This window comes from Paroedura picta, chromosome 5 (genome assembly GCF_049243985.1).
Source record: "Paroedura picta isolate Pp20150507F chromosome 5, Ppicta_v3.0, whole genome shotgun sequence".
Classification (NCBI taxonomy): Eukaryota; Metazoa; Chordata; class Lepidosauria; order Squamata; family Gekkonidae; genus Paroedura; species Paroedura picta.
This window is the reverse complement of record NC_135373.1, coordinates 68,027,251-68,041,597: the sequence shown is the minus strand read 5'-3', so window position 1 is coordinate 68,041,597 and position 14,347 is coordinate 68,027,251. Positions and strand designations below refer to the sequence as shown.

General features: G+C 41.6%; 1 protein-coding gene across 6 annotated transcripts in view; it reads left to right on the top strand.

Moving 5' to 3' along the window:
* PTPRZ1 (protein tyrosine phosphatase receptor type Z1) overlaps positions 1-14,347 on the top strand; it is a 123,899-nt gene that overhangs the window by 39,732 nt on the left and 69,820 nt on the right. For all 6 annotated transcript variants that reach the window (XM_077338392.1, XM_077338391.1, XM_077338388.1 and 3 more), the window contains exon 3: positions 12,011-12,190. In XM_077338392.1, the coding sequence (XP_077194507.1) occupies positions 12,011-12,190 (180 nt within the window). The remainder of the gene's footprint in view (positions 1-12,010; positions 12,191-14,347) is intronic.

The following is a 14,347-nucleotide window of genomic DNA, read 5'->3' as shown; positions in this document are numbered from 1 at the left end:
GTGTTTTTTTTAACTTCCTTAAAGGGAAAGGGGCTTTTGGGGATCATGATAACGGCTGCCCATTGGCTGCTTGACGGCCAGGGACAGGATGAGCTCGGCAATATCGCTTCCTGGCTAGCGATTTTTGCCGAGACCGGAAACCTGTGGGAAACAATAGAAACGCAACTAGATTCCACTACAAAGGCAGGTATGCATAACGACGAATCCCACAATTTAAAATGGCGGGTTTTTTTGTCCCACAACCATTTTGCCACTTAGATCCTGGTACGGAATGGCCCTCAGTTTTCGTAGAACAACCTGTAGTTTCACCATAAATACTTCATTAGCAGGTCCAAAGTACCACCTTATTGTCTGGAAAGATGTTAGGCTGCTGCTTCATTTTAGACTTCACTGGAGTTGTTTGCTAAAAAATATTAATTTCAAAAGAATGTGTTCCTCACATAGAAACTCTCAAAGAACTGAGGACTGGTGGTCACAAATATTTCAGCAGGGTAGTGATGGTGATAGATCTCAAAGTATCCCCTTCTTTGTCCTGGGTATCTGTTTGCTTTTCTTTGCTTTTCTTTCTTTTTTTGTCCTGCATACAGCTAAGGGAAGTAAAAGCCCAGATAAATAATTCTTCTATATAGGCTTTGTGCAGTCTATGAACATGCATTCAAGGAGATGACAACATATCCTCTCAGGTAGCAACACTGGCCAGAGATGCTTTACAGCTGCTAATGTAGCCTCTGGGTTTCTGTAAAATCTGCAGGCAGCTTTCTCTCTCTTTGGTGTTCAGACTATGAATGAGTAGTGTTTAATGAACTTCCCTGGTGCAATTTCTAAATGATTGCCAGTGCAATTATGCCTGCACAGCTGAAGTGTGCAGATAAAGAACTACCTCCAGGGAATTAGCTTCCTTTTCTATGAAACCGACCCTTACCCTAGCACCTGCCCCTCAAGCTAGTCTTTTCAAACAAATATGTTTTTATACTTTGTTTGTTTAAAAATTCTTTCTGCTTATATATTTATATCATGTCTACATGAAGGACCACAGGTCTCTTGAATAAATCTTACAGGAATACACACTGGAGCTAGCTCAGAATGGTGTACTTCACATAATAAAAAACAAGGGATCGTAATATTGTTTCAGTGGTCTTTTTAGTTAATTTCATGTATTGTACATGCTCACTAAAGAGGAATAATTTTGCATAGGGTTACATATTGTGGTCATGACCCAAAGAAATTACAAAAGACAACTGCATGCATAGTCGAAACATTGTGTTGCATCTGCCACAGCAGTCGTCAATACTAAATCAGCCAACTGCTCCCTGATTCTCATAATCTCACAAATATCACATATCTTAATTTATGTGAATAAAATATTTGTACAAATGGTTCTTTCTTCTCTGTCACTGTAACAGGACTGTGACACTGGAATTCTAACTTCCTCTTGTCACTTACCCACATGGTTACAGTGACATCACTCATCGCCTCTGGTCATCTCAAGTCATCATATCACAGGGATAATGTCAAGCGCTGAGAGAACTCACAACTAGCTTCTTAATAATCAGAAAGCTTTATTGAGAAGTACTACATGCATCAAGACTGGCGAAGTCAAATCTGACCTGAGTACAGATTTGCTTCTTCTTATCAATACAATTCTCCCGCTCAAAACTTGAAAGTTCCCAAGGGAGGGGAGAAGGAGAGAAGAGGCACATGCAATTAAAACAGTGATACATTCTCATGGCCTTGACTGGGTGATAGCGAAACCGGGCCCAGCCGAGAGGCCTCAACAAGTGATAAGAGTTACAACAACATATATTTCACTTTTAATAGTTAGCATGATTACAGGACCTGAAGCAACCAGGCGCCAAGCAATATAACTGTCATGGAAGAACTCAGGCTAATTTATGACAGGGATTCTACAATCCTGACAGATTATAGGTGTTTTTAGCCATGTCATCTTGCCAGTTTTTGATGTTGAAACACCTCTTATGTGCACTTGGCGCTGGAATGAAATGGAAATAGTCATGGATGTGACATCCATCCATCCCTCCCACCCCCCATTCCCCGAGCACAGCGTAAGAAGCAGGGAAGAGGCAGTGCAAGCCAGACTCAGTGCCAGGCCTGTCCAGCCACCTTCCTACCCATTCTTCAGGTGGCTCTTGGTGCAATGGCTGTCACCAAGGGCCGCCAATGAGAAACAGATTGTGTTTCTACGTAATCTGATTCTCTGGGGCAGGGAAATTACATTGGGTACATGCTAATTCCAATGTCACCATCACTCTACCTTAGCAATAGCAGGAAAGGAATCACACAAGACAACATTTGGTTATTCCTTACAACAGCACTGTTAATAAAATAAGCTGGGAGACAGTGGCTCGACCAAAGTCACTGAGGCTGCTTCAAGACAGAGGCATTAAAATCTTTCAGCATCAAGGTAGCAGTAAATGGTGTGGGAACGGTGTCTGCATGCTTTGCTTCCACGCAGCTTGCTTTGCCACTCCCTGCAACACTTGCCCTGTCCCTCCCGTTGCATCGGTGTATTATGCAGGGGTCCCCTTAAGCCCTTAAAAATGTCTTCTTTCTTTTCCTCACTGTGTTAGAGTACAGCTTGGCCAAGTTAAAGGACTGTAAGAGTTGGTAGATGCCACACCCACAGCAACTCCCCTTTACTTCAGAGAAAATTGAATACATCTTTTCTATAAATGCAAAGAAAGTGAGAGCGGGGCAAAGTCATGCACAGTGTTCTCTTTACTATGAGGGTTGCCTGCTTTACTTGTGTGGGGAAACCTCCATTTAAAAGCAGATCCAGTAAGCTTTCCCTTGAGGTGCTTGTGGTTGAGAATGCCCTTCACTCTGTAGGGCTCCTTGAAGTTCACCATAATCCAATAAACATATGATTCTATGGTAATCTGGAATAAAAAGAGTGGTCTCCTTTGTACTATTTTCTACGCTTTCCATGAAAGGTCACTTGTTGACATTTGTATATTACAATAAATCAAACTATATGCTTGAGCCTCTAGGCAAACATGAAAAGTTAAACAGAAGGAGATAAAAGCTTGCTCCATTAACAGAAATTTGAGCACATTTCCAGTTGTTGGAGGGAACAGAAACTAAACATATGCAGAAGTACAAAGGGTGAATTGCGATGGAGCCTTTTGACTTTGAAAGACACATGTATAGTGACAATCATGAAAGAACACACCTCATTTACCAAAATTTCCCACAATGTTAACTGTATCCAGAGAGACATAGGAAAAGACAGCAATTAGGATTTGAAACCTGGGCAATTTCATTATGCTGTATGTTAATTTACCCTCTCACTCCAGTTTGGTGAAGTGGTTAGGAGTGTAGATTTCTAATCTGGCCAGCCAGGTTTGAATCTGCTCTCCTCCACATGCAACCAGCTGGTTAACTTTGAAAACCACAGCACTGATAAAGCTGTTCTGACCGAGCAGTGATATCAGGGCTCTCTCAGCCTCAGCCACCTCACAGGGTGTCTGTTGTGGGGAGAGGAAACGGAAGACGACTGTAAGCCGCTTTGAGACTCCTTCGAAGAGAGAAAAGTGGCATATAAGAACGAATGCTGCTGCTGCTTCTATAAGTCTGAACTGATTGTTTTCATTCCATGATATTGTATCTGAGGACATGTGCGTGAACACAAAAGCTCCAAAAGGAGAAAATGACTTTCTTAAATTTTGTCTAAAACCTTTAGAACTTGCCTTTTCTTTTAAGGGTAGTATTCAGGTTATGTTAGCGCCAGACTTTTCGCAATTTTGCATTTAAAAAAATGAAATTGAGTTTCTACACCAATGAAGAGGGGAGAGCCACAAGGATTTACCAGAATAGACTGTTAAAATGGCTTTGTTGTTGTTAGGTGTGAAGTCGTGTCTGACCCATCGCGACCCCATACATTGCAACTGGGAATACCATAGCCTTGACTAAATGCACTTTTGTTGGCAGCTAAAATGGCTATCTGACAGTAAATACAGATTTAAGAATCTGTATTATTTTTCAAAAAATGTACCCTTCATGGATCTGACTAATAAGGATATTAATGCTAAACACGATGTGCTGTCCCATCAAAAAAACTGGCTCTGCAACACAATCCATTATAAGTTGGTATGCAAAATATATACTTTCCAAGAAGAAAAATCAGAGAAAAAAGAAAGGTGCAGAGTACATACACAACATTCAAATTAAAACCATACCAACTCCAAATCAGTGAAAATCAAGAAAAAGCCTTAGTCTCTGACTTTAAAGTGCTATGATCCATTATCTCACTTGCACCTGTTTCTGACTCCATTTCATTCTTTATCTTTGGAAACTGCAAGTCAGCATGACATTAACATTCCCAGAGAAGGGCCTTTAGTAGCCAGACCAACATTTGAAAGGGCCCGAAACAACTACAGAAAACAAGTTTCTTGACAGTATTTTATGCTGTGATAAATTAATCAGTTTCTATTCTATAAGTGGGGCTTATAGACATGATAGTTCTAAAGAACAAAAATCAAATAATAGCTGTACAGAAATACAACGGCGCAGTTTCAGTTAAAAAAAAATTGACAATGCAGTCACAATTCTAAGCAATCATTTTAATTAAAATGTATAGAAGCAAACACATACAAAAAAGGTTCTGAGCAGGGTGTGGAATTATGTCTTCCATCTTTTATATCATTGGTCACTTAATCATGTATATGAACATAGGAAAATAGAAAGAACTAAGGACATATGTATTTATGACTATATGAAATGATAGATAGATAGATAGATAGATAGATAAGCAAAAATGATCTGTGATCATTTTCTGTGCTAGCAGATGTGGAACATTAGTAGTTTTTATTTATTTTTTTTAATTGTACATCCAGCTAGGAGATAAGTTTCTAGTAGCGAATCTGTGTCCTGAAATGCTATATTTGTCTCAGAATGTGAAGTTTCATTATGTAGGGAGCAGAGAAATAAAATTAATTTCATGCTCTGTGGAGATTGAGATTATTTATTTATTAATTTATTTATTTTATTTATTCGTATTTTTATACCGCCCTCCCCAAAGGCTCAGATGTTAATTGTTCATACTATCTGAGAAATATGACCAATAAAAGGAAATGTTTTGTCTTCTTAGTCTCCCCTGTTTCTTTGAGATGAGCCAACATCTGCTCTAATGGAAGGCAGGGAAATGATGTAATGCTTAATATAGAAACTAGACATTAAAATGTTGCAAGATAGTGATGGAGGAGAGAACAGGTGTAGAATGGGACTTCTCTTCCCTGTGAGTATCTTGTATGTTCCCTACTTGTAATTAGTAATACGTCAATAGGCCTATTTTATTGTCCAAGGTAGTTCTTCTGTCACCTATTTCTAAAAATTATTTACTACAAGACCACATAAAATGGTTTTAAAGAAGGAACACAGACCCAGTTGTATTTTTTTTCCGACTGGAATAACTAATCACTTTAAATCTAGAGTGGCCAGGTACTGATCTTCTGATGTTGTTATGACTGGGCTTTAGAAAGGGAAAGAAGGAATAAGTGCCCGAGAGTAATTATTAGGTGAGGGAAAGTGAGGATGTGTCCTACCTCCATTATACAGACCTAGGCTGAATCTGCACTTACTTTGTTTATTCGCTTGTGGATCCTGCTGAATTAAGATTGATTTGAACTCGGGTCTTTCTCTATCCTCCCTACCGATTGAAACAGAAAGTATTCTACACATGATTAGGGAAGTTCAGAAGTCGGGAGGGGGAAGCCAAGCACAACAGGAGCCTCTTTCTTTCCTTGAATGGGGGCAGGGGGGGAGAGAAAGAGAGAGGATTGGAGACAGCAGAGGAGGGGGAATAAATCCAAGAGGAAAATCTCTGGTAAGAGAAGTTAGGGCTTCTGGAGCTTCTGCTGAGAGAAGTTAGAACTTCCCCTTTAAGGGAAGCCTTGCAACCTGGGAACTGATGCCCTGGCCAATCAGGGCTTTTCTATAGCATTGGAGGCTCGAGGCAGCAAGTTAGTTTGGGAAAAGTAGAGAGCTGAACCTTTACTTATACCAATTTTTCAAATATCCAGGGTTATATCCACTCCAGGATATTGTGGGGGGAAGGTAGGGTCACTCTGGATCAGTTATGCTTGTTGCGGAGGGAAAATTTAGATTGCCCAAAATCAAAATGGAAATTGCATTCAGTGTGGATGGCAGGGATGAATCAACCTGGGATTGGAATAAAAGCTCCATGCAGATCCAGCCCTATACTATGGCACTGGTGATCTAATGGGCAGTTTAGTCACAGTACAAAACAAAAAGGAAACACAGAGCTCAGTGCTATACTGCAGCATTTCCCAAACTGTGGGTGTTGACTGAATAGTGTATTGCAAAGGTTGAAAAAATGGATCCCGGGCTGTTGAAGTTTTATTGTTTGGTGTATGCTCCATTTGTTTTTAAGTTAGGTCACCGTATCAAGTACAATTTGGACTTGTAGATCACTACAACAAAAGAATTGGTAACCACTGCTATAGGGGGATAAGTACATTCTGCATGCAGGAGCCTTCATGACTTTGTTAAGCAGGCTATTTCAATAAGCAGGAGCTACAACAGAGAATATTTGGGTACAGGCTGGCATTGATCATACTCAGATGTTGAGTGGCACCTCCAGAAAGCTTTACTGTCAAAGCAGAGCATGTGTAGAAATGCAATCCTGTATATTGAGACACAGAAGTCCCAGACATGTCATCACAGCACTTTATGGGCATGTTGAAGCTGAATGTCATAAATATAATCTGCTCAGTTTTGGGGCTTGGCTTGTGATTCTGGATAATATTTGCCATAATAATTCAAAGAGGAGAATTCAGATTTTTAAAAGTAGCAAATTCATTTTGCTTCTGTGAAAACGGAGCTGACATTCAGTTTTTAGATATGGAACCTCAACAATAAAATTGGGGTCAGGAGTGAATGCAGGATTCTTGTTCACATGAATGACAAAACAGAGGAGAGGCATTTGTAATGCAACTGAACATCATCTCCTAAGCCTTGTGTGTCTTTACTGCTTTTTTTTGGATCATCCTCTGGGTTACATTCCCCAGAACATGCATTAATAGATCATTTAGACAGGAAGAATACTAGAAAAATTGTTATGTATGGTTTCCTATATAATAAGAGGATTTACTGATGAAATTAACAAAAAAAATTTCCAGATGCAACCTGATTAAAATCTCTACTCTCTTTACATCACTGGTGTTAAACTCTGAACAACTGAATAACACTATAAATCTAGAGATGAAATATAAAAGGAACCCTACCTGTCAATATAATTTTTAATCTAAACTAGTCTTCAGAGGCCCTGATTTAGGGCCCCTATTCTCTGAGGCTACATGAGAAAGTGCCTTCTCGGTTATGGAACAAAAGCTTTGGCCCTCCATCTCCAGAAAAATTATCCTGTCTCCCTTTATGATTGTCTTCCACAAGTGGGTAAAGACATTTTGCTTGACGAATTGGGTGGGAAAATGGCACTGGAATATTTAAAATAAATAAATGTAAATATGCCAAACAAAAATATAGAACCAGATTAAATGAATGAAAAAGTGCAGACTCCTTAAGCCTGGTTCTACTTCCTGGTTGTGCTAACTAAAATAAATATGAGCACATTCAGGCAGAAATTGTGATGATACCATTAACTGATAGTATTGTTAAACAAGCGGCATTGTGACCTCGTGTATGCAAAATACAGACGGAGGATTGACTGAATTGTTCAGGTTTAGAGGGTCTTTGTGCATGCTGTGATCATATGAGTGCCTTCGTGTCCCCATTAGCATTCCAGAGCTGAAAACAGGCAATTTATGTGTGTAAACCATATTAATGCATCAGGATCTATGTGTGACTTCCCACTTGCTTTTACACTGATGGGAGCTATATCACATAATTGCATCCCAAACAAGGCTCTATTAAACAAGCTACAGAGCATAACATATTTTCCTCCTTTTAAATTTAATGAATGTTTAATCTTGTAACTGAACCAAATGAGTAGCCGTGTTGGTCTGAAGTAGCACAATAAAATCAGAGTCCGGTAGCACCTTTAAGACCAACAAAGATTTATTCAAGGCGTGAGCTTTCGAGTGCAAGCACCCTTCGTCAGACTAAGAATTGACCATCATAACGGTAGGAACTGAACCAGTTGTACTTATTATACATTCAGCAACAATTATGATCTTGATGGAGGGTTGCCAGGTCCCTCCTAGCTACTGGCAGGGCCCAGAGAGAGCAGCAGGGAGGCCCAGCAATGTATCAGTTACAACTAGCATCTTTTGAAATTCCTTTTTCTTGTAACTTTACTGTATTCTGGTGGTAGCAAAGCTCAGCAGTATGCTACAGGGCAAAGTAAAGAGCTTGTGCTTTTCCATTCTTCTCCTGTTGGAAACCTACATGGAGAAATATAGATAGCTACTTTGTGGCAGGACTAGGCATTTTCTTGACCCTCTTATTAGCAGTGGTTCTGAGTGAATGGCTTCTCATCTCTTTTTCCGCCATAATTCTTTATTTCACCTCCTGAGCAAGGCAGCCAAGAACCAGCCTTTATTCAGATCACAAGCAGTTACTTTTCTTCTCATTGATCACTTTTCTGGGTTTCCTCTCCACGCCCACAACCTCACCCATTCCTTCCCATGTTATTCTCCTATAGTGAATAGACAGGAAACAGTTGAATAGCGGGCATGAAGCAAAATAAGTTCATTGGATGGATACATTTTGTTACCAAATTTTTTTGTCAGAAACACCAAGACCTAGTGTGAGCTTGGCGGCCAAAAATGCAGTAGGTTCAGTAGAGCTGATATTTTACTTCCAAGTTGAAGTTCCAATATCAATATATAGGCAGCACAGAGCTGTTTTCCATCTTCCCATATGCTCGCCATGAGCCTCTGTGATGTTTTGAATGCTCTTGTAATAATCATTTTAACAAACTAGTTTGGCTGTTCATCACAGTCCAGATCCAACAAGAAGTGTTCTTGTTGTATTGTTGAAGGCTTTCATGGCTGGAGTCAACTGGGTTTTGTAGTTTTCTCGAGTGGTGGGGCTGTGTTCTTGTAGTTTTTGCTGCTATCGTTTCATCTGCATCTATGGCTGGCATCTTCAGAGGTCTGTCACAACAAGATGTGTATCTCTCTGTGGCACATAATACATGTACCTGTGACAGACCTGTGGAGATGCCAGCCACAGATCCAGGCAAAATGTTAGTAACACAGCCTGAGAAAGCTTCACAAACCTATGGTTTTGTCTCTTATAAGGATAAAGACAACGTGAAATGCTGTACTCAGAATAAAAGCTTTCATCTTGCATGTTGAATCTACATTGAGCTAAACCCTTTACATAAGAAGTAATGTCAAGGGTGTCAAAGATAAGGCCTGGAGGCCAGAACCAGCCCAACCAGGGCTCTAATGTGGCCTGCAAGCAACTGGTATAAGAAATGGAACAGGAGGCTGCTTGGGGTGGAGGGTGCACCTCAGTTGTGGCTTCAGCATGGTGGAACAACCTCATCTGCAACAGTCAAGCAGAACTGCTTCAGGGACAGCTGTGAGATTTCAAAAAGGTTCATGCCACAACAGTGACAAGATTTTATTATCACAAGATTTGTATTAATTATCAAATATTTAAATTCGCAAAATAAAAATATTCCTGTGAAAAACTTAGAACTATGCACTTTTTCTTACCAAACTTAGTTTTGCAGTTTTAAAAGCTTCCTTTTTAAAAAGCTGTATTAATCAGCTGTTTCTGCTCCAGATGGACAATTAATAATTAATACTCATTAATGAATACTTTACTTTCTGCCTCTTCGCGAATTGGAGATACCTGATGTTTTTTATTAAACCAAGAATAAAACATAACAGGAAATTTAGAAGGCTGGGTAGGAACAGATAATTAGTTCCACAGGCAAACTAATGAATATAATGTGCAAAAAATACTGTTATTATTTGGAAATCAGATAACTTGGAAATCAAAACTAAATTTCTGAATCCTCTATTGAACAATGGACAATTACATCATTGGTTTGTTTGTTTGCTAACAAAATGTAGATCCTGTCTTTCTCACTCAGAGTTATGTTCTATGAATAAAAAGTCTATTTTCCAAATTTGTATTCTATGCCAGTGGTCCCCAACCTTTCCGAGGCTGGGGACCGGCAGGGCATCGGGCCGCGCCCCCGCGGACCGCGCCCGCGGGCCGCGCCCACGGATCGGGCCGCGCCCGCGGGCCGCGCCCACGCCGCGCCCGCGGGCCGCGCCCACGCCGCGCCCGCGGATCGGGCCGCACCCGAGCCGCGCCCACGGGCCGCGCCCGCGGATCGGGCCGAGCGGGCGTGGCCCGCACAGGCGCGGCCCGGCCCTGATTCCCTCTCCCCGCCTCTCGCAGTAAGAAGCTTCCCGGGCCGCAAGCTTGCGGCCTGAAAAGTTTTTTACTGCGGGGGCGGGGCGGGGAGAGGGAGCCGCGGCCCGGTGCCATGGCCTTTGCGGCCCGGCACCGGTCCGCGGCCCGCAGGTTGGGGACCACTGTTCTATGCCAAGGAAGTAGATATTTAACCTTGTTCCAAATGCACACATCCAAGGGAACAAACATATACTAGAGTCCTGGAAGAAGGGAAAAAATGTCAGGATGAGAGAGCAGTTAACAACACAAAAAATTAGTGATGATATGAGCTGAGGTTTGTGGAAAGCCAGCCAGGAGGAGACCTGTGAGAATAATCTTTAAACCGCCCGTGGCGCCACGGGCGCCACGGACGATTGGTCCCTCCGATTCCCAGCCCCAGCAACTGTGAGCCGCGCACAGCGCGGCTCGCAGTTACTCCCGGCCTGACGTGGTGAGAGGCGCAAAGGGCCTCTCGCCGCGTCAGGCCGCCACCCGAAGGAGCTCCCGGCAGTCGCGTGAAGCGCGGCTGCCGGGGGCTCCCTGCCTGGCGGCCTGACGCGGCGAGAGGCGCAAAGCGCCTCTCACCGCTTCAGGCTGCCGCCGCCGCAAGAACACCGGCCAGGGCAGCCACCGCCCCATCGGACCGCCGCCGCTGCCGGAAGAACGCCGCCGAGGGAGCACCCACCCACAGTGAGTCCCTAGCGCCCGCTGCATTTAGCTGCAGCGGGCTTAATTACTAGTAATTACATGATTGCAGAAAGGATATCCAATTTCTAGCCCTGTGAACAATAGCTAGGAATTGGGAATTTGCTCATTCTGATAACCTTTTTTGGATACATAAGTGATAGGACAAAAAACTCTTGTTATCTAGATCAGTGGTCCCCAACCTTTTTATCACCTTTTTGTCACACTTGACGATTTTACTGAGGCCCGGTGGGTGGGGGGTACTTTACTCCTCTACTCTCAACCACTGCCCTAACGCTCTCTGATCGCTATGGTAATGTTTAAACATCCCTTCAAAATAAGATACAGACACACCACAACAATGAACATAAGGAACATTTTATTTTCATGGAAATTTTAACTCATGACAATGACAAATCAATGGGAATCCTGAGCTTGTTTCTCTGCAACACTCGAAGTGTGTTGTAAAGGGCGGTGTGGGGGGGGAGAAGGCGTCCTTCGCAGCCCACCTCCAGTTAGTCAAAGGACCACATGTGGTCTGCGCTCCACAGGTTATCGCTAATCTAGAAAACAAAGAAATACATATGCCTTTAAGATAGACCAAAATGGGGTTTAGTCCTTTTAAAATGGAAAATAGTATCCATTTGACACCACTTAGAAATAGCTGGTAATATAGATTAATCACATTCTCTGTGCATGAAAGATTTGCATGGGCTAGAAACTGTCTCCCTGATGGTCTCATTTTGTGGATGAAGGAACTTTTTTTGGTGTAGGGAAATATTATGTCTGATCCCTTACATTTTTATGTTGCTGTTGCTTGAGACTTTCATGAAATATACTAAGCACCTGTATAAACTAAAGTAAAAGGTTTTCTTGAATGAGCATTGTTGCATAGTTTACTACTTCTTTATAAAACAAAATATGTTAGTGCAAATTTATTTAACTATTTACTTGTGTTGTTTTTGATGTTTAGGAACGTTAAATCAAACATACTGGGGGAAAAGATATCCAGCATGCAATGGTGCCAAACAGTCGCCTATTAATATTGATGAAGATTTAGCGCCAGTAAATGTAAATCTTAAGAAATTGCAGTTTCAAGGCTGGGAAAATGAAACACCAAATGATACTTTAATCTACAACACTGGCAAAACAGGTACATGTATATCTGCTGCTATTAGTTAACATTCATGAAAGTGAATTTGTTTTGTATGAGACAGTGTCTATGAGTTTTTTTTAATGATCTCTTGAGTTACTTTTTAGCCTGTGAAATTAGGATTGTTGCAGCCACTGAGAAAACAGCAAGTAATGCACTCAAGCATCAAGTCAAACTGAAATTATATACATAAACAAAAATCCCCTTGAAAACACCTGAACAGTGTCAATCCATTATGGCATGTTTACTGAAGAGCACTTTCTACTTGATAATTATGTCTGTTAATAATAATACCTGTATTTGACACAATGATATGTTGTTATACTGATGTTTATGCAACTTACATGTGAAATGATTTAAACCACTAGTTTGTAAAGATGATTATCATTATTTTTGAGAGATGCTAGCTGTACAGAAGCCTATCATTAGTACATAAGATGAGGTAACATCACCAGCCACAAATAAGTGTATCAGGGCTGTGAGCCGTATAAATGGTCAGTAGATGGGTAATGCATGCTGCTGAAATCTGATCTGTGGGGTTTTACTCTTTGGGATATTCCTGTTAGGAGAATCCTGTTGTGTCTCACAGTGGGCATGGATTCAAAGAAATAATAAATAATAATTATAGAACTGGATCCACCTGATTTGCCTTAAGATTGTATTTTTCAAAGGGCAGGACAAAGTTTGAGTCCAGTGGTAACAAAGTTTTATTTTTGTTAGTGGTTAAGGAAATTTTGTTTCATTGTGTCTGAAAAAGTGTGCATGCACACAAAGCTCATACCTTGAATAAAACTTTGTTGGTTTTAAAGGTGCTGCTGGACTCAAGCTCAGTTCTGTTGCTTCAGACCAACATGGCTACCCATCCAAATCTATTTTCACAATATACATTGCTTGAAAAATCTGATCTGGGGAAGACATTTAGGGGAATTTCACAAATAGTTTGTAGCATAGCATTTTATGTAGCAACTAGGGGCAAAGCCGGTTGTATCCAAGAATACAATGGGCGCTAGAGCTTGGCAGTGGGAAGAGGAAGGGGAGGAGTTGTCCAGTCTGTAAGGGCATGGGGTTGAATGTGTGTGTTGTGTGGGAGGTTGTGGTGGCGTGGTGGCAAATGAGGACATGGGTGTGGAGATATGTGTATCAAGAACCTGTGGTGTGGAATGTTCATTGAGTGTGGGAGAGGACTGACCTTTGGGAATTGTCATAGTGGTTACAGATGAGCTTTCCAGAGCCATGTATTCAGATATGTGAAGGGAAAATCAGACTGGAGACTCTTCTTAGGGGAAGATTACATGGCAAACAATTCCCCCCAGTTCTGCATCATTTCCCTTCTTGTGTGAATTAGGCCATAGACACTGAAATGCCACTCTGCCCTAATACACATGGGGTAGTCACAGTACACAGGTGTCCAACCTGTTCCTTCTTTTCCATTTTTTCACTGTTGATAAAATGTTATGTGCCCACATGCTTCTTTCATGGTTGCTCCTTAGAAGATGAACTGATTTTTGTACCCTGTTGTTTACTACCCAAAGGAGTCTCAAAGCAGTTTACGAACACCTTTTCCATTCGTCTCCCCACAATAGTCAACCTGTGAGGTATGTGGGGCTGTGAGAGGTCTGATAGAACTGGGAATGGGCTGCAGTGACCCAGCAGGCCTCAGGTGTCTCAAAGCATTTTCCAATCGTCTTCCCTTTCTTTCCACATAGGAGACTCCCCATGAGGGAGGTGGGGTAGAGAGCCTCACAGGGAAGCTGGCAACCCTAAGAGGAAGACTCTTTGTGCAGAGGAGTCTTGACCTTAGTAAGGTTTTTCATACTGGTTTTTTATTTGCCAGGCAAAGGTTGGAAAAAGTCAAGTCAGTTCCTATGTGTCTCAAGCCATTTACTTGTTCACTATTTACAGTTTCAGGCTGTAAATATTTATTTAGATCTTCCTGCACTTTCCAGACTCACATGACTGATGCTGGTCTGCCTGTCTGCGCCCCAGAATACAAACAGTTGCTGGTAATGTCTGGCTACAGCCCATAGTCCAGGAGGGACACATCTGCACTACTCCCTCCCAACTGCAGGCAGAATTGGCTCCTTTGAAGGCTGGACTCTGAGGCATTGTATGATTTTGAAGTCCCACCTCCAAACCTCCAGGAATATTTCCAACCCA